Source organism: Mustelus asterias, chromosome 25 (assembly GCF_964213995.1).
Source record: "Mustelus asterias chromosome 25, sMusAst1.hap1.1, whole genome shotgun sequence".
NCBI lineage: Eukaryota > Metazoa > Chordata > Chondrichthyes > Carcharhiniformes > Triakidae > Mustelus > Mustelus asterias.
Genome location: NC_135825.1, coordinates 4,450,073 through 4,470,063, shown reverse-complemented (window position 1 = coordinate 4,470,063; position 19,991 = coordinate 4,450,073). Strand labels below are relative to the sequence as shown.

Below are 19,991 nucleotides of genomic sequence, written 5' to 3'. Positions count from 1 at the left end.
TGCTGATGACACCACCGTAGTGGGTCGGATCTCAAACAATGACGAGACACAGTACAGGAAAGAGATAGAGAATCTGGTGAACTGGTGTGATGACAATAATCTCTCCTTCAATGTCAATAAAACGAAGGAGATAGTCATCGACTTCACAAAGCGTAATGGAAGGCATGCCCTTGTCTACATCAATGGAGACGAAGTAGAAATGGTCGAGAGCTTCAGATTTTTAGGTGTCCAGATCACCAACAACCTGCCCTTCATGCCAATGCTATAGTTAAGAAAGCCCACCAACGCCTCTACTTTCTCAGGAGACGAAGGAAATTTGGCATGTCAGCTACAACTCTCACCAACGTCTACAGATGCCCCATAGAAAGCATTTTTCTCAGGTGTATCACAGCTTGGTATGGCTCCTGCTCTGTCCAAAACCGCAATAAATTACAACGGGTTGCAAATGAAGCCCAGTTCATCACTCAAACCAGCCTCACACCCATTGACACTGTCTACACTTCCCGCTACCTCCGAAAAGCAGCCAGCATAATCAAGGACCCCACGGACCCCGGACATACTCTTTTCCAACTTCTTCCATCGGGAAAAAAATACAAAACTCCGAGGACATGTACCAACAGACTCAAAAACAGCTTCTTCCCTGCTGCCATCAGACTTTTGAATAGACCTACCTTGCATTAAGTTGATCTTTCTCTACACCCTATCTGTGACTGTAACACTGCATTCTGCACTCCCTTCCTTCCTTCCCAATGTGTGGTATGCTTTGTCTGTTTAGCGTGCAAGAAACAATATTTTTCACTGTATGCTGATACATGTGACAATAATAAATCAAATCAAATATTTTAAATCAAGTGGGTAAAAGCGAATTACTGCGGATGCTGGAATCTGAAACCAAAAGAGAAAATGCTGGAAAATCTCAGCAGGTCTGACAGCATCTGTAAGGAGAGAAAAGAGCTGACGTTTCAAGCCCAGATGACCCTTTGATAAAGGGTCAAAGGGTCATCTGGACTCAGCCTTTGACAAAGGGTCATCTGGACTCGAAACGTCAGCTCTTTTCTCTCCTTACAGATGCTGTCAGACCTGCTGAGATTTTCCAGCATTTTCTTTTTTGATTTTAAATCAAGTTCCCTCTCCTCCTTCCCTCTTTCAATATTCTCATTTTTGAGAAAGTTAGTTTCTACTAATCTTTCCCCATATCTCTTCACACACGGTAACCCCTACTAATCGTGCGTTCTCGAGCATTAATGATTTTTATAGTGGAAGTTCCAGAACTTTACACAGTAGTACAGATGTGGCCTAATAGTACAGGCATCATGGTCTCTTTGCTTTGTGCCTTCAATTCCTCTCAATGCAAATCCACTTGCTCCCTTTCAGAAGAATATGGGGAGATTTTATAGAAACATATAAGATTATGAAGGGAATAGATAAGAAAGAAGCAGGGAGGTTGTTTCCACTGGCGGGTGAAACTAGAACAAGGGTGCGTGGCCTCAAAATAAGGGGGAGCAGATTTAGGACTGAGATGAGGAGGAACCTCTTCATCCAAAGGGTTGTGAATCTGTGGAATTCCCTGCCCAGTGAAGCAGTTGAGGCTACCTCATTGAATGTCTTTAAGGCAAGGATAGATACATTTTTGAACAGTGAAGGAATTAAGGGTTATGGCGAGCGGGCGGGTAAGTGGAGCTGAATCCACGAATAGGCGGCACGGTAACACAGTGGTTAGCACTGCTGCTTCACAGCTCCACGGACCTGGGTTCGAATCCCGGCTTGGGTCGCTGTCTGTGTGGAGTTTGCACATTCTCCCTGTGTCTACGTGGGTTTCCTCCGGGTGCTCCGGTTTCCTCCCACAGTCCAAAGTTGTGCGGGCTAGGTTGATTGGCCATTCTAAATTGCCCCTTAGTGTCCCGGGATGCATAGGTTAGAGGGGTTAGTGGGTAAATATGGAGGGATATGGGGATAGGGCCTGGGTGGGATTGTGGTTGGTGCAGACTCGATGGGCCGAATGGCCTCTTTCTGCACTGTAGGATTCTATGATTCTATGAAGACCAGCCATGATCTTATTGAATGGCGGAGCAGGTTTGAGGGGCCAGATGGCCTACTCCTGCTTCTAGTTCTTATGTTCCTTCAAAGGCTTTCTCCCCACTCATTTTTAAGGATTTCAGTGTCTATGCTTCTATTTCAGTGTTGCTCCTGCACTGAAGTGAGAAATGTACCATTGAAACAGAAACAGAAGAAGCAAAGAACAAACAAAAGTACAGCACAGGAACAGGCTCTTTGGCCCTCCAAACCCGTACCAATCATGATGCCCTAGCTAAGCTAAAAAAACCTCTTGCCCTTACTCGGACCGTATCCCTCTATTCTCTCCCTATTCATGCACCCATCCAGATGCCTCTTAAATGTTACTAATGTGCCCACTTCCACAACCTCCTCTGGCAGCGCGTTCCAGGCACCCACCACTCTCTGCGTGAAAAACTTCCCCCGCACATCAACCTTAAACTCTCCCCCTCTCACCTCAAACACGTGCCCAACATGCAATATATCTCCTCATGCTCAAATTGGACTAATTGGTCATCCTCAAAGACATTGCAGCTGATATTTAATGAAATTCAGTAACTTGGTCCAGGTCCATTTCCTTAAGACTTTGGGTACTCACAATAATAATAATCCAGGCCCCTCAATGGGAGAGATTATCACTTGCCTCCAATTGCATTCTGTTCTTATATCACCTGAAAACTACTTACTGCAGTTGATGGGGGGATTAAATATTAAAGAGCAATTTTTCCACAGTGCCAGAGAGAAAACAAGTGTACAGCACTGTACTACATCGAATGGAATGAGCCACGCATTTATCTGATGAATATTTTTAAAAGTGCCAGGAGGTGTAAAACGATCTGATCCCTTAGGTCCAAAGCGTACAAAGAAATATCCAATACAAAGACAGGCAAAGAAATGAGAAAGCCAAGGCATCAATGCGTACTTTGAATGCCACACTCCCAAATTATCCTTACTTCATGCACACCTTTGGTCACAGGCATTGCTGAAGATCACAAGTAAGGTAACCTACTAATCTCATTATTCTAAACCACATACAATTTTCGGCATTCGCTCAGCACTGCTGCCTCACCCAACCTTCAATATCATTGATCACAGTATTTGTGTGCCAGTGACTAGCTCACAGTGACCATGTTCCAGTATCTGAGTGACTGTATGGATATCCTCGTGTTTATATCCCAGACTCTGTGTAGACCAGTGACTATATCTCAGTGAGAGTGTGCTAGTGCCAGTGTCAATATTCCAATGATTATATCTAATTGTTGTGTGTGTATCCCAGGGACTATGAGATTGCTGGTGTGTGTGAGACACTGATGGTATCCAAGTACCTGTATCCCAAAGCTGCTGTCTTCTTTTGCCTATATCCCAGTGCTAATGCTGCTATACTGGGAACTGAACTGCAGTGCCTATGTGAGCCTGATTACATCCTCGTGCCTGTGTCTGCGACACTGACTGTCAGGGACTGTCAGTAATGATGTTTCCCCTGTGCGTGTTTCCTTGGGTTGTCTCCAACTGACAGTCTTCCACATGGTGTTTCTCAGTGCAGTGTTGCTGCCTGACAGGGCCATTGCCTCTGGCTCCCATTGACTGTGCCCCAATGCATGTGTGTGAGAAACATCATCTCAATTCATGTACAGCATCCCACTCTGTCTCCCATGCCACATTCTCCCAGTGCATGTCTTCCAATGTCTGTATGAGAGACAGTGATTTCATCCAAGTCTTTGTATCCCAGTGACCAGATAGCAGTGAAGTGATTTTATCCCAGTCCTCTATCTTAGTGACTGTGTGTGAGTGACAGGCAGTGATTATATCCCAGTGACTGTGTGTGTGAGACAGTGATTAGATCCCAGTCCTTGTATCTTAGTGACTGTGTGTGCGAGACACTGTGATTAGGTCCCAGTGACTGAGACAGTGATTTATATCCCAGTGACTGAGAGAGAGAGACTGGGTGAGAGAGATATAGTAAGAAGTCTCACAACACCAGGTTAAAGTCCAACAGGTTTATTTGGTAGCAAATACCATAAGCTTTCGGAGCTAAATAAACCTGTTGGACTTTAACCTGGTGTTGTGAGACTTCTTACTGTGCTTACCCCAGTCCAACGCCGGCATCTCCACATCATGAGAGAGATATCCCAGTGACTGTGTGTGTGAGACAGTGATTAGATCCCAGTCCTTGTCTCTCAGTGTGAGGGACAATGATTATATTTTAGTGGAGACAGTGATTAGATTTTAGTGGGGGGGGGGGGAGCAGTTATTAGATCTCAGTCCTTGTGTCTCAGTGCCTCTGTGAGGGACATATTAATGGAGTGATTATATCCCAGTGAGTGTGTGTGTGAGACAGTGATTAGATCCCAATCCTTGTATCTTAGTGACTGTGAGAATGACAGGCAGTGATTATATCCCAGTGACTGTATGTGTGTGAAACAGGGATTAGATCCCAGTCCTTGTATTTTAGTGACTGTGAGAATGACAGACAGTGATTATATCCCAGTGACTGTATGTGTGTGAGACAGTGATTATATCCCAGTCCTTGTGTCTCAGTGTGAGGCACAGTGATTATATTTCAGTGGAGGCAGGGATGAGATCCCAGTCCTTGTCTCACAGTACCTGTGTGAGGGACAGTGATTATATATTAATGGAGACAGTGATTATATCCCAGTGACTGTATGTGTGTGAGACAGTGATTAGATCCCAGTCCTTGTCTCTCAGTGTGAGGGACAGTGATTATATTTCAGTGGAGGCAGGGATGAGATCCCAGTCCTTGTCTCTCAGTACCTGTGTGAGGGACAGTGATTATATATTAATGGAGACAGTGATTATATCCCAGTGTCTGTATGTGTGTGAGACAGTGATTAGATCCCAGTCCTTGTCTCTCAGTGTGAGGGACAGTGATTATATTTCAGTGGAGGCAGGGATGAGATCCCAGTCCTTGTCTCTCAGTACCTGTGTGAGGGACAGTGATTATATATTAATGGAGACAGTGATTATATCCCAGTGTCTGTATGTGTGTGAGACAGTGATTAGATCCCAGTCCTTGTCTCTCAGTGTGAGGGACAGTGATTATATTTCAGTGGAGGCAGGGTTGAGATCCCAGTCCTTGTCCCTCAGTGCCTGTGTGAGGGACAGTGATTAGATATTAATGGAGACAGTGATTATATTTCAGTGAGGGGAGGGGGAAGGGATTTTCAGTCCTTGTCTCTCACTGGTGGAAGGGTCCTGCTGACGTCACTGGGCTGATGAAGATGGCGGCCGGGCGGGTTTCCCGCCCGCTCGGCTGGCTGTTAAATCCGACGCCTCCTCCGCCGGCTGGGCTTAGGGAGTATGGAGAGCGGCAGAGGCAGCAGCCGGAGCGGGGTGAGGCTGCGGGAGGTGCTGAGAGTGTGTGTGTGGGTGGGAGAGAGGGAGCCGCCGGGCTCTGAGGGTCGGCGGGGCACCGGCAGCCGGGCCAGGCCGGGGGGAGAGGGAGCCTCTCCCGGCCGCTTACCTGCGCTGAGGTTCTCGTGGAGCTTGAGCGGCGCCCGCAGGATGTAGAGGAGGCCGAGCACCAGCACGAACCAGAGCGCCCACAGGTAGGTCCACGACCAACTGACACACCGCCTCAGCCGCTCGACTAATCCCGCCGAGCCCCCGTCCGCCATCTTCATCCGGCCGGCCGGCCGGCCTGTGGGATTGTGGGATACAGGAGGAGTCCTCCACCAGGCACAGGGACAAAGCTCCATGCACAGAGGGACAGTGAGGCAGAGCTCTCCCTCCCAGAGAGAGAGGAGGGGGAGACAGTGTGAGGCAGAGCTCTCCCTCCCAGAGAGAGAGGAGGGGGAGACAGTGTGAGGCAGAGCTCTCCCTCCCAGAGAGAGAGGAGGGGGAGACAGTGTGAGGCAGAGCTCTCCCTCCCAGAGAGAGAGGAGGGGGAGACAGTGTGAGGCAGAGCTCTCCCTCCCAGAGAGAGAGGAGGGGGAGACAGTGTGAGGCAGAGCTCTCCCTCCCAGAGAGAGAGGAGGGGGAGACAGTGTGAGGCAGAGCTCTCCCTCCCAGAGAGAGAGGAGGGGGAGACAGTGTGAGGCAGAGCTCTCCCTCCCAGAGAGAGAGGGGGGGAACAGTGTGAGGGAAGGGAGAGCCCAATCCATCTCACAAACCAGCCTCCCATCCATTGACTCTGTCTACACTTCCCACTGCCTCGGCAAAGCAGCCAGCATAATTAAGGACCCCACGCACCCCGGACATTCTCTCTTCCACCTTCTTCCGTCGGGAAAAAGATACAAAAGTCTGAGGTCACGGACCAAGCGACTCAAGAACAGCTGCTTCCCTGCTGCTGTCAGACTTTTGAATGGACCTACTGCGCATTAAGTAGCTTTTTCTCTACACCCTAGCTGTGACTGTAACACTACATTCTGCACTTTCTCGTTTCCTTCTCTATGAATGGTATGCTTTGTATAGTGCACAAGAAACAATACTTTTCACTATGTTAATATATGTGACAATAAATCAAATCAAAAATCGGTGTGAGGCTGACTGCATTCTCCAAGGCGGCCTTCACGACACACAACAGCGCAGAGTCGCTGAGCAGAAACTGATAGCCAAGTTCCGCACACATGAGGACGGACTAAAATGGGATGTTGGGTTTATGTCACACTATCAGTAACCCCCACAGCTTGACTTCTGGACTTGCAGAATCTCACTGGCTGTCCTGTCTGGAGACAATACACATCTCTTTAACCTGTGCTTAATGCTCCCTCCACTCACGTTGTCTGTATCTTTAAGACCTGGTTGGCTGTAGAGATTCGCATTCTAATCAGTATTCTGTAACTTGATTTTGTGTCTCTGCCCTGTTTGAGAGCAGATTTCCACTCCATCTGACGAAGGAGCAGCGCTTCAAAAGCTAATGGTATTTGCTACCAAATAAACCTGTTGGACTTTAACCTGGTGTTGTTAAAACTCTTACTGTGCTCTCTCCCTCCCAGAGAACCAAAGTATAGTATACCAAATACTACCAAAATAAAACTTTCTTGAGAAATTCATGTTTAAAAAGCTGCAATTACCTGTGGGAGTTCAGTCAGCCTCTGAGGCAAAAGACACACGATAAAAACAACTTATTTTATTTAGCAAAAGCAAAGACATGATGCTGGAAATCTGAAATGAAACCAGAAAATGCTGCATTTATTCCCAAAATATACCTTATTAATGTCTTTCAAGTACATTGCAGTTCAAGGTTGACTACGTAAAGTACAATTCAACATGTATTTTAAAAGCATGGTGCTTCATGGAATGCCTGCACTGCAGAAGAAGGCCATTCGCCCATCGAGTCTGCACCGACAACAATCCCACCCAGACCCTATCCCTGTAACCCCTGTATTTACCCTGCTAATCCCCCTGACACAAATGGCCATGTTAAATTGACCAATCAATGTAACCCACACATCTTTGAAGTGTGGGAGGAAACAGGAGCACCTGGAAGAAACCCATGCAGACATGGGGAGAACGTGCAGACTCCGCACAGACCGTCACCCAAGGCCGGGATTGAACCTGGGTCCCTGGCGCTGTGAGGTAGCAGTGCTAGTCACCGTGCCGCCTTTGGAACATTATATAAAAAATAATGATCTTTGGGAATTGAGTCCCGCTTCTGCCAGTTCAGATTGAAAGACAAAACTTAGTCCTGACTTGAGGCTGGCCCTTGGACTTGCAAGTTCGATGGAGTGTTTATAGCTTGTGTCTCCTCCTTCAAGATCTGACCCATCGAACCCCTGCAGTGCAGAAGGAGGCTATTCGGCATGCACCAACTCTCCGACAGAGCATCTTACCCGAGCTTGCCTGCCACTCCATTCCCTTAACCCCATGCATTTACCCCACTAATCCCCTTAATTTACTCATCTTAGGACACTCCAATCCACCTACCCTGCACATCTTTGGACAGTGGGTGGAAATTGGAGCCCCCAGAGGAAACCACGCAGACAGAAGGAGAATGCCACAGACAGTCACTCGAGGCTGAATTGGACCTGGGTCCCTGGCAGTGTGAGGCAGCAGTGTCAACCATTGTGCTGCCCTCTGCAAATGTTTTTTTTCACTCAATGGTAAAGCTGATGTAGCTACCCCACATTTTTTTACTTCCTTAAAGTTACACAGCTAATGCTCAGAGTGGACCAGCCAAACCCAAATCTATTCCTTGCTTACCCCAAATTCAAATTCAATTCAAGTCTTGGTCCCCACAAGAGAGACAAACCAGATCCAAGTTGACAAGATAAGACGTTGCACCCCATTTTGGGATTTTTTTTAATTCATGGGACATGGGTGTGACTGGCTGGGCCAGCATTTATTGCCCATCCCTAGTTATCCTTGAAACTGAGTGGCTTGCAGAGGGCAGTTGAGAGTCAACCACGTTGCTGTGGCTCTGGAATCACATGTAGGCCGGACCGGGTAAGGATGGCAGATTTCCTTTCCTCAAGGACATCAGTGAACCGGATGGGTTTTTCCAACCATTGTTTCATTGTCATCAGTTGGTCCTTAATTCCAGATTTTTCAAAATTATTTAATTCCAATTCCATCTGCCGTGATGGGATTCGAACCCAGGTCCCCAGAACACTAGCTGAGTTTCTGGATTAATAATCTAGTGATAATACCAGTGGGCCATCGCCTCCTGACCTAACCAGTGTAGGGAGTGCAGGCTGTGTTTATGGTTCCTTCTCTCCCACTTTATCAGTTTGGAGAGAGCAGCTTTGTCACCTTAAGAGAATACAAGGTATGTCCTGATCTGTGTAAAGCAACCATTAACTTAAAGCAGCCTATGTGCAGGGCAGGATTACAGAACTAAACACCAGGAACTTTCAGTCTGGCTCCTGTTACAAGTCAGGTTGGATACTTCAAGGTGTTCTATGAAGCTCGCCTGACCTGTAATGTTTTACATTGAATTTGTCTAGGATGAGAATGAAAGGTTTCACTTCAGGTGTGATTCAACTGACCCACGAGGAGCTTTTATCAGAAACAAAGTTTAATTAAGAATATTGTTGACATGTACAGTAGGACAATTAGCAAGAACTTTTAACAATTACAAACAAGAAACACAACAACCACGATAATGTATAACTCTTAAGGAAATCTGTGTTCCAACCAAAGCTGACATCCAATACACAAAACTCTCCAAAATACAGCATGGGTTAATGCCCACTTGTTACAGGAATCCCGCCTCCTGGGTTGAATGCTGAAAATCCCTTGTGCAGAAACTCAGAAGAGGTTGTAGTTAAATCTGTTTCCCAAAACACAGCTTCTTTAAGGCAAGGTGGCAATAAGCCTGGTTTCTGGTAATCAGCCAAAAGGTTGTGGTGACCTGACCAGTGTAGGGAGTGCAGGCTGTGTTTATGGTTCCTTTTCTCCCACTTTATCAGTTTGGAGACAGCAGCTCTGTCACCTTAAGAGAAGTAAGAAGTCTCACAACACCAGGTTGTACTTACCCCAGTCCAACGCCAGCATCTCCACACCTTAAGAGAATACAAGGTATGCCCTATTATCAGGTATGCCTTATTAAATGATAATAGTTTCAGAACCAAACAAAGAGAACGGGGAGAGAGAGAGAGAGAGACTGCTTCCTAGCTTGCTGCTAAACTGCTTTCAACAACGCTCCGCGAAATGAAACTGAAAGCCTCAAGGAGAAAAGCCCCATCACCTCACTGCCACAGCTTAACTCCACCCGCAATGACATGGCTGATGAAGTAAGCTGCATGATTTTTAAGGAAAAGAAAACTTTTTTTTAAAGGTACTCTCACATGACACTCTGTTGCTACTTCCCATTAACACGGGTAATCAGATATGTTGATTGCTGACCAACATTGAGTATATTTAAATGTGTGAGGCTTACGAAGAGCTGCTCACAGCTCATGCTGCACTGATGCAACATATGCTACACACACAGCACCTGAAAGGATGCAGGTTTTAAGTTTAGAGTTGTCCTTCTCCCAGATCGCTATTCAATCTGTTGGCACTGTCTGTTCTTCCACATTGTCAGCCAACAAAGCTTTTACTGTTCAACCCATTGTTGGCGGTTTAAAATGAGAATTTTCTTCTCATAAGTAGACTGCGAATCAAGGCTGATGAGCCACATATGTCTACAGCACTTTTGTTTGAGGTGTCAGACACTTGTTTTCACACCTCCACTCGGATAAGTGTCAGATCGAGACCAAGATTGGGTGCAATGCCTTATCTTGTCAGCTTGAATCTTTTTTGTCTCTCACTTGGGTCTGCTGGTCCATTCTGAGCATTAGCTTTGCAACTTTAAGAATGGAGTAAAAAGTTAAAAAAATAAATGGGTATGTGAAGCTGGCTCCTCAGGGTTTAGAACCATAGAATCCCTACAGTGCGGAAAGAGACCATTCGGCCCATCGAGTCTGCACTGACGACGATCCCACCCAGGCCCTACCCCATATCCCTCCATATTTACCTGCTAATCCCTCTAACCCTCATTTTTACCCGCTAATCCACGCATCCCGGGACACTAAGGGGCAATTTAGCTTGGCCAATCAACCTAACCCACACATCTTTGGACTGTGGGAGGAAACCGGAGCACCCGAAGGAAACCCACGCAGACACGGGGAGAACGTGCAAACTCCACACAGACAGCGACCTGAGCCGGGAATCGAACCCAGGTCCCTGGAGCTGTGAAGCAGCAGTGCTAACCACTGTGCTACCGTGCCGTTTGATTCAGAGGGGCTATTTGATAAAATGTGACATTGTGTGGGTGAACAGCATCTCAACTCTCCATCATCCTGGTCCTTGCTAGTCCTTTGACCACACTGTAGTTGTAAATCTGGGTTATATTTACATTACTTGCTGTTCTCTAAAACCTGACTCAAGAACAGCTTCTTCCCTGCTGCTGTCAGACTTTTGAATGGACCTACCTCGCATTAAGTTGATCTTTCTCTACACCCCTAGCTATGACTGTAACACTACATTCTGCACTCTCTCCGTTCCTTCTCTATAAACAGTATGCTTTGTCTGTATAGCGCGCAAGAAACAATACTTTTCACTATGCTAATACATGTGACAATAAATCAAATCAGATTCAAAATCCGTTAAGTATGAGCCAACAGGTAAATTATGGTCAATTATAAACATAAATCACACAGTGAATGACAGATACAATTGCGGCAGATCTTACAAATGGTACAGCAGTCTACTCAGCACATATATCATCAATCACAAGGCTCTTCAAAACTCTTGACTTCCTCACAAAGAATCTCGGTCTTTCTAGGATTTAACCTGAATCCTCAGCCAGTGGGAAACCAACCGAGTTCCACAGTCACGGACTTCACCAAAAAATGGCCCAGGTCTGCAGGACCACCTCAACTCCATCCGAATGATAGCGATCCATCAGTGTTCTCTTCAGGTCACAAAAACTGCTGCAGAAACTCCATCCTTGCTTATTCTCACCTTCTGGATCCAGCCCCTGTCTCCCACCTGCCTGGACTGCCCCGCAGGAATCATCATTTACTGCTGAACTTGAAGGGCTGTGTGTCCATGTTTCAATCTCCCCAAACGGTTTGGTTTCCATCTCTCTGTTTTAGTTCCCATAGAAGCTGGGAGATCAGCTCCCTTTACAATTTCTGTTTTCAGTTATGGTCTGTCTCAAAAAAATTTCAAACTATGGATTCCATGATAAAGCAGAATAATCGGGCATTGACTGGAAGTGAGTCCTGAGGAAGCAAGTCCCAGGTGCCACAAGAGAGAAGGTTAGAATCTCATGAGCTTTCTTGGACCTCTGCACTTGTTTTTAGTGATTTGTGTATTTGGTTAGGTGCATTGACCTGAACAGGTGCCGGAGTGTGGCAACTAGAGGAATTTCACAGTAACTTCATTGCAGTGTTAACGTAAGCCTACTTTTGACACTAATAAATATACTTAACTTGGATTCCCAAATCTGTTCCTCCCAAGGTTCCTCATTTCTGACCATTTTGAAAATGTTCTGGTTTGTCCTTCATCAATCTAAAGTTGCTGAACTCTCACTCCACCATGTTGAGCTCTTGTCTGCCCGAGTTGCTAACTCATGTAATCCACCCATGTCCCTTTGTAACTTATTGCTTCTTCTTGCATGGTTTGCTCTGCCGAATAACGTAACCTCCATACTTGGAGGTTAGAGCGCTGCCAGCTCATTTGAAACAACAAGACTGTCGCTGGCCAATGCGCAATGCATTGACTTGCATTCTCCCACCTATTGCGAAGTTGAGTTTGTGGAGTTGGAATTTGATGTTGGTAAAGATGTAAAAAATAAATTGTAATAAATGCTAGAGAGAAAAGAAACATTGTGGTGTCCCTTTAACAGCTGGTCTTTTGTTTCAGAGCTTGGAGGTTTAAAATGTAAAGTACATCGAGTCCAAGCTGAAACATTCATATCAAAATGTCAGGCAGTAGCCTTGACAAGACGACAACCTGTTTTTTGAATTTTGCTCAATCAATTTGAAGCAGGCACTCGGCTACCAAGAACCTATAAAATTTGAATTTGATGGTGTTAACAGCAGCAGACCAATCCCAGGAAAATTGATAGACACAGTGGCACAGTGGTTAGCACTGCTGCCTCACAGCACCCAGGGATCCGGGTTCGACTCCCGGCTTGGGTCACTGTCTGTGTGGAGTCTGCACATTCTCCCCGTGTCTGTGTGGGTTTCCTCCGGGTGCTTCGGTTTCCTCCCACAGTCCAAAGATGTGTGGGTTAGGTGGATTGGCCATGCTAACTTGCCCCTGAGTGTCAGGGACACTAGCTAGGGTAAATGCCTGGGGTTACGGGTAAAAGGCCTGGGTGGGATTGGGGTCAGTGTAGACTCGATGGGCCGAATGGCATCCTTTTGCATTGTAGGATTCTATGATTCTATCATCACAGATATAAAAGAGCGCAGGGGGGAAAAACGTGAGAACAACAGAAGAACTGCCACCTCTCGAGCCTTGAGAGGGAGAACACAGCTCCCAGCTCTGCCAGCTTCAGATATCTCTCAAGAGGACGCACTATCTAACTAGCGAAAGGTACCAAATCAGAAAGAACTTGCAAACAGAGGAATCAACAGAGGAACTCAAAAGATTCCGAAAGCCACAAACCTGGTTGTATTTTTGAGAATTCTATTATTTTTTTGTGAATGGATGGATATTGTATTTATTTGGACAGCATTCCAGTAGAATCTTATTTTACTCTGTATGTGACTTGTTCAGTTAAAGCTCCCGGTTAGTTAAATAAATAAATTGTGTTCATTTTAAGGTGAGTGTGGGGTATTTCTGATAGTTACCCACTAATCATTACTGAAGGACAGTTCACACCTTCCCACACACTTTTAACAGATTACAGGGCGAGGTATTCCTCTTTGGGGGATTCAGCGTTAATTCTCAAAAGGGGGTCAACCTCCGCATCGTAACACACCAAGCTCATGCGCAACTCCTGAACTGTATGACACGGGCCATGGCAGGTGTGGACATTGTAAGGAATAATCATTAAGACAACATATATTGGAAGGAATAATTATTAGGACAAGTAGGAGATAATAATTAACATAGAAGAGATAATCACTACTTAAGAAGCTCTCATATATCATCACATATCTTATTAAGCATACACTTGTACCCTTTTAAGTGCACAATACCTTACCTGGCCAGTACACATGGATACTCACATAAATGAACATAAAGGCTAAAAGAAGTCAAGCAAACACACAGAAGCTGAAAGTAATTTCCTAAATAAACTTAAGAAAGTCAGACAAACGCACATCTTTAAAAAAAAGACTTGGCATAGCAGGATGCCCCACAATGGCTGAACAAACAACAAGCTTGGCTGATTAGACAATAAACTTCAGATAAGAAGGCAAGGTGTAACCACAATGATATCATAGCACATTCATTAGTGACCAATCAGAAAGAAGGCAGATAACGTAGGTCTAGTAAACCATGGTGGCTAACGAAAAGTGGCCTTGGGGTCTGCAAAAAAGCCTTGACTGTAAGATAAGAATGATGAAATATGAAGCTAAAATGTGTATAAAAATTACTGTCAGAGCACAGGTTTTTTTGGATTCATCTGGAAATCCCGGCTTTGTCGAAATGTATTAGAAAATAAAGCCTTGCTGCCTGGAAGATCAAGACTCAGACTCTCTATTCTGATTGATGAACTCTTCTTGCCGTCCACGGGGAACCACGGCAACATCTGTTGCACTAATGGAAAATGCGAACTCTTTCAATGGTGGACCGTGGTTGCCCAGAACAGAACATGGAACAGGCAATAACTCCATGTTCAATTCACAAATATGACGGTGGCATCATATCACAGCGTTGCATTGGCTGAAAGCAGCTGAGTGTAAATCTATACCTGTTGCTCTGCTTCTACTCTGGCAACGTGAAAGAGTTATCTCTTAGCGCGCCTTTTTTAAGCTGTCTCAGAGTCAGAGCTAGGACCTGCTCACAGGCTCTGATATTAAATACCAGGAGGTGGACAAGAATTGTCCTAATGGGGTGTAACCTCGAATATTAGTTAGTTACATTGCGAGGAATGGAAACCTCTTGATGCTCCATCAGTACACACTGCATCACCCAACCACCAGAGGTCAGACTGTACACACCTAATGCAATCTGCATTTCTACACTTTCACTTTCTTTATACATTGAAAAATATGAATCCATGACAGCCCTGGTTGAAGAGCTATCGCTGGCTAAGTGACTTTCTGTGCAGTATTTTTTCTGATAAAGGTATGCAGAACCAGCATAACCTTGGTGTTTGAGTTGATCTGATGTGTTTATAGAACTTGTAGAATCCTTACAGTGCAGAAACAGGCCACTCAGCCCATCAAGTCTGTGCTGACTCTCCGAAAGAGCATCTGACCCAGGCCCCCTCCCCAAACCCCATGAATGTACCATGACTAATCCAACCAACCTGCACATCTTTTGGACTGAGAGAGAAAACCGGAGCACCTGGAGGAAACGCGCGCAGACGTGGAGAATGTGCAGAGTCCACATAGACAGTGACCCAAGGCAGGAATTGAACCCGGGTCCCTGGTGCGGTGAAGCAGCAGTGCTAACCACTGTGCCACCGTACCACCCCTAATTTCCCTTTATTCCTGGAGTTGATGGGACAGATGGAAAAAGATGTGCCTTGGTGTTCTTCTGTGCTATAATGTCTCTGGCGCATTTAACTCAATTTCTCCTTTCATTTGGGTTTAATTTTGAAAGCTGAGGCGGGTTTGGGGACATGACAGATCAGCAGGAGCAAAGCAAAAGCATCCCATCACAAGCTACCAAAAGGAACTGTGCACTTATCAACTGCCATGGAGCACTCCACTGCCTTGTACCCTAAAACACAACACTGCACCACTGAGGGCACCACCATCCAGTAACTGGAGGGGCCACTGCGCCATCCAGCCACTCTGGGAGGGGATTATGTCATCCAGCCACTGGGGGCAGAAGGGAGCACTGTGCCATCCACCCACTGTAGGAGAGGATTATGTCATCCAGCCACTGGGAGCACTACACCATCCAGCCACTAGGGGCAGTGGGAGCACTACATCATCCAGCCACTGGGAGCCACTGAATCACAACCTCTCTCCTGATGCCCTTCAGTTCATGTTTCTGGTCTTAGCCTTCTAGGAAATCCATGTACTCTTGGCTGTGTAGCTGAGATTTAACTACCCGTTCTCAGCTTTAAGTGGCCTGCAATTTGTTATATAGTCATTGGATCACAGAATTGTTATGACACCGAAGGAGGCCATTTGGCCCATCATCTCTACACCGGCTCGCCAAATGGGCACCAGAAGGCCAACAAAAATAGGAACAGGAGTAGGCCATTCTGCCATCCAGCCTGGTCCACCATTCAATAGGATCATGGCTGATCTGGTATTTCTGATGTCCACTTTCCAACTCTTTCCCCATAAACCTTGATTCCCTTACTGATCAAAGATCTATCTATCTTAGCCTTAAATGTACACAAAGATTCTGCCCATAAAGACTTAGTGCCATTCCTCTGCCTTTTCCCGATATCCCTGCACATTGTTTCTATTCAAGTAATCATCTAATATTGAACCTGCCTCCAACACTCTTCCAGGCAGCACGTTCCAGATGTCAACTTTGCTCATTATCTTTAACAAGATAGAACTGTTGTGAGGTCTGAACAGTGAATGACGTTCTCCATTCAGGGACATACTCTGGGTGGCACAAATACTTCCCATATCGCACGGATAAGTATTGAAAAAGGTCTCCGACTGGCTGGCTGGCATCATCTGTGTGAAGCATTAACATCACAAGCTTCTGCCATCGGTCCACACCCTGCTTGCATCCTAATCTTTGCACGGTCAAGAGTGAGCGGCACAGTGGTTAGCACTGCTGCCTCACACTGCCAGGGACCCGGGTTCAATTCCGGCCTTGGGTCACTGGCTGTGTGGAGTTTACATGTTCTCCCCGTGTCTGCGTGGGTTTCCTCCGGGTGCTCCGGTTTCCTCCCACACGCCAAAGATGTGCGGGTTAGGCGGATTGGCCATGCTTAATTGACCCTAGTGTCAGGGGGATTAGCAGGGTAAATATGTGGGGTTACAGGATTAGGGCCTGGGTGGGATTGTGGTTGGTGCAGTCTTGATGGGCCGAATGGCCTCCGTCTGCACTGTAGGATTTCTATGATGTTGCTAGAATCACAGATCCATAGAAACTTACATGCAGAAGGAGGCCATTCGGCCTCTGGTGTGTGTGTGCTGGCTCTTTGCAAGATCAGTCTTGTTTAACCCCACATTCCCCGCTTTTGTTCATCATCTGATCTTCAAGTATTGTCCAACTCATTTTTAAATCATTAATGGAATCGGCTTCCACCTTTTCAAATCGAGTGTTCCAGATCTCAACAACTCTCTTGAAACATGCCCCTGTCTGCATCATGATGTGGAGATGCCGGCGTTGGACTGGGGTAAACACAGTAAGAAGTTTAACAACACCAGGTTAAAGTCCAACAGGTTTATTTGGTAGCAAAAGCCACAAGCTTTCCAAGCCTTAAGCCCCTTCTTGAGGTGAGTGGGAATTCTGTTCACAAACAGGGCATATAAAGACACAAACTCAGTTTACAGAATAATGGTTGGAATGCCCTTATTTGCAGAAGGATATATTGGCCTTGGAGGGAGTGCAGAGAAGGTTCACCAGGTTGATACCAGAGATGAGGGGTGTTGATTATGAGGAGAGACTGAGCAGATTGGGTTTGTATTCGTTGGAAGTTAGAAGGCTGAGGGGAGATCTTCTAGAGACCTATAAGATAATGAAGGGGCTGGATAGGGTAGAGATGGAGAGATTCTTTCCACTTAGAAAGGGAACTAGAACTAGAGGGCACAGCCTCAAAATAAAGGGGGGTCAGTTTGGGACAGAGCTGAGGAGGAACTACTTCTCTCAGAGGGTGGTGAATCTCTGGAATTCTCTGCCCACTGAAGTGGTGGAGGCTATCTCGCTAAATATGTTTAAATCACGGATAGATGGATTCCTGATCGGTAAGGGAATTAGGGGTTATAGGGCTCAGGCGGGTAAGTGGAACTGATCCACTTCAGATCGGCCATGGTCTTGTTGAATGGCGGGGCGGGTTCGGGGGGTTGGATGGCCTACTCCTGCTCCTATTTCTTATGTTCTTATGTTCTAATGCGAATACTTACAGCTAATCAAGTCTTTAAGATACAAACACTGTGAGTGGAGAGAGCACCAAGACAGGTCAAAGAGATGTGTATTGTCTCTGTGTATTGGAGACAATACACATCTCTTTGACCTGTTAGGTTGATTGGCCATGATAAAAATTGCCCTTAGTGTCCTGAGATGTGTAGGTTAGAGGGATTAGTGGGTAAATATGTAGGCATATGGGGGTAGGGCCTGGGTGGGATTGTGGTCGGTGCAGACTCGATGGGCCGAATGGTCACTTTCTGTACTGTAGGGTTTCTATGATTCTATGTTTGTAAACAGAATTTCCACTCACCTGAAGAAGGGGCTTAAGGTTCCGAAAGCTTGTGGCTTTTGCTATCAAATAAACCTGTTGGACTTTAACCTGGTGTTGTTAAACTTCTTACCCTGTCTACATCAACAGGGACGAAGTAGAAAGGGTCGAGAGCTTCAAGTTTTTAGGCGTCCAGATCACCAACAACCTGTTCTGGTCCCCCCATGCTGACACTATAGTTAAGAAAGCCACTAATGCCTCTACTTTCTCAGAAGACTAAGGAAATTTGGCATGTCAGCTACGACTCTCTCCAACTTTTACAGATGCACATAGAAAGCGTTCTTTCTAGTTGTATCACAGCTTGGTATGGCTCCTGCTCTGCCCAAGACCGCAAGGAGCTACAAAAGTTATGAATGTAGTCCAATCCATCACGCAAACCAGCCTCCCATCCATTGACTCTGTCTACACTTCCCGCTGCCTCGGCAAAGCAGCCAGCATAATTAAGGAGCCCACGCACCCCGGACATTCTCTCTTCCACCTCCTTCCATCGGGAAAAAGATACAAAAGTCTGAGGTCACGCACCAACCGACTCAAGAACAGCTTCTTCCCTGCTGCTGTCAGACTTTTGAATGGACTTACTTTGCATTAAGTTGATCTTTCTCTGCACCCTAGATGTGACTGTAACACTACATGCTGCACTCTCTCATTTCCTTCTCCATGAACGGTATGCTTTGTCTATAACATGCAAGAAACAGTACTTTCACTGTACATGTGACAAAAAAATCAAATCAATCAGCAGTTCAGTGAAGCAATGGGATTAATAAGGTCGAAATCAATAGAAAATATTTAGATGTGTTCCCCATTCCATGGTCTTCAATAAATGTTTTATTTCTCTAATTATTTCTTCCTCTTTTACACCACTATCACTTCCACCATTTAATTGTTTTTGCTCCTTCCATTTAATCACAGGTGGTTCCGTTACCACTCTCTACCCTGGCTCTGTTCCTCTTATAAGCTGTTCGTCCACAACTTCTCTTTGTCCTAGTAAGAAGTCTCGCAACACCAGGTTAAAGTCCAGCAGGTTTATTTGGAATCACGAGGTTTAGGAGCGCTGCTCCTTCACCAGGTGAGTAGCCTGATCCTCTCACCTGATGAAGGAGCAGTGCTGCAAAAGCTCGTGATTCCAAATAAGCCTGTTGGATTTTAACTTAGCGTTGTGAGACTTCTTCCTGTGCCCACCCCCAGTCCAACGCCAGCATCTCCACATTTTGATTTGATTTAGTATTGTCACATGTAGTAACATGCAGTGAAAAGTATTGTTTCTTGTGCGCTATACAGACAAAGCATACCGTTCATAGAGAAGGAAAGGAGAGAGTGCAAAATGTAGTGTTACAGTCATAGCTAGGGTGTAGAGAAAGATCAACTTAATGCAAGGTAAGTCCATTCAAAAGTCTGACAGCAGCAGGGAAGAAGCTGTTCTTGAGTCGGTTGGTACATGACCTCAGACTTTTGTATCTTTTTCTCGAAGGAAGAAGGTGGAAGAGAGAATGTCCAGGGTGCGTGGGGTCCTTAATTATGCTGGCTGCTTTGCTGAGGCAGCGGGAAGTGTAGACAGAGTCAATGGATGGTTTGCGTGATGGATTGGGCTTCATTCGCGACCCTTTGTAGTTCCCTGCAGTCTTAGGCAGAGCAACAGCCATACCAAGCTGTGATACAACCAGAAAGAATGCTTTCTATGGTGCATCTGTAAAAGTTGGTGAGAGTCATAGCTGACATGCCAAATTTCCTTAGCCTTCTGAGAAAGTAGAGGCATTGGTGGGCTTTCTTAACTATAGTGTCGGCATTGGGGGAACCAGGACAGGTTGTTGGTGATCTGGACACCGAGAAACTTGAAGCTCCCGACATCATCTCTTTGTCCTGACAAATGACCGTCGGTCTGAAGTGGTTAACTCTGCCTCCCTCTCTCGACAGACACTCCCTAACCATGCTGAGTGTTTTTCGTTTTCGATGGAGCTGCTGTAGTAGCTATAATGGGTTGTATTCCCCTGCAGAG

General features: G+C 45.9%; 2 protein-coding genes across 5 annotated transcripts in view; one reads left to right on the top strand and one right to left on the bottom strand.

Moving 5' to 3' along the window:
• LOC144511765 (suppressor of tumorigenicity 7 protein homolog) overlaps positions 1 to 5,798 on the bottom strand; it is a 164,142-nt gene extending 158,344 nt beyond the window's left edge. The window contains exon 1 of one of the 3 annotated variants that reach the window (XM_078242023.1): positions 5,534 to 5,798. In XM_078242023.1, the coding sequence (XP_078098149.1) occupies positions 5,534 to 5,768 (235 nt within the window). In that variant the 5' untranslated portion in view covers positions 5,769 to 5,798. The remainder of the gene's footprint in view (positions 1 to 5,533) is intronic. The other 2 variants (XM_078242022.1, XM_078242021.1) reach the window with 2 other exon arrangements.
• capza1b (capping actin protein of muscle Z-line subunit alpha 1b) overlaps positions 5,271 to 19,991 on the top strand; it is an 87,284-nt gene continuing 72,563 nt past the window's right edge. For both annotated transcript variants that reach the window (XM_078242032.1, XM_078242031.1), the window contains exon 1: positions 5,271 to 5,618. The gene's annotated coding sequence lies outside the window, so the exon portion shown is untranslated. The remainder of the gene's footprint in view (positions 5,619 to 19,991) is intronic.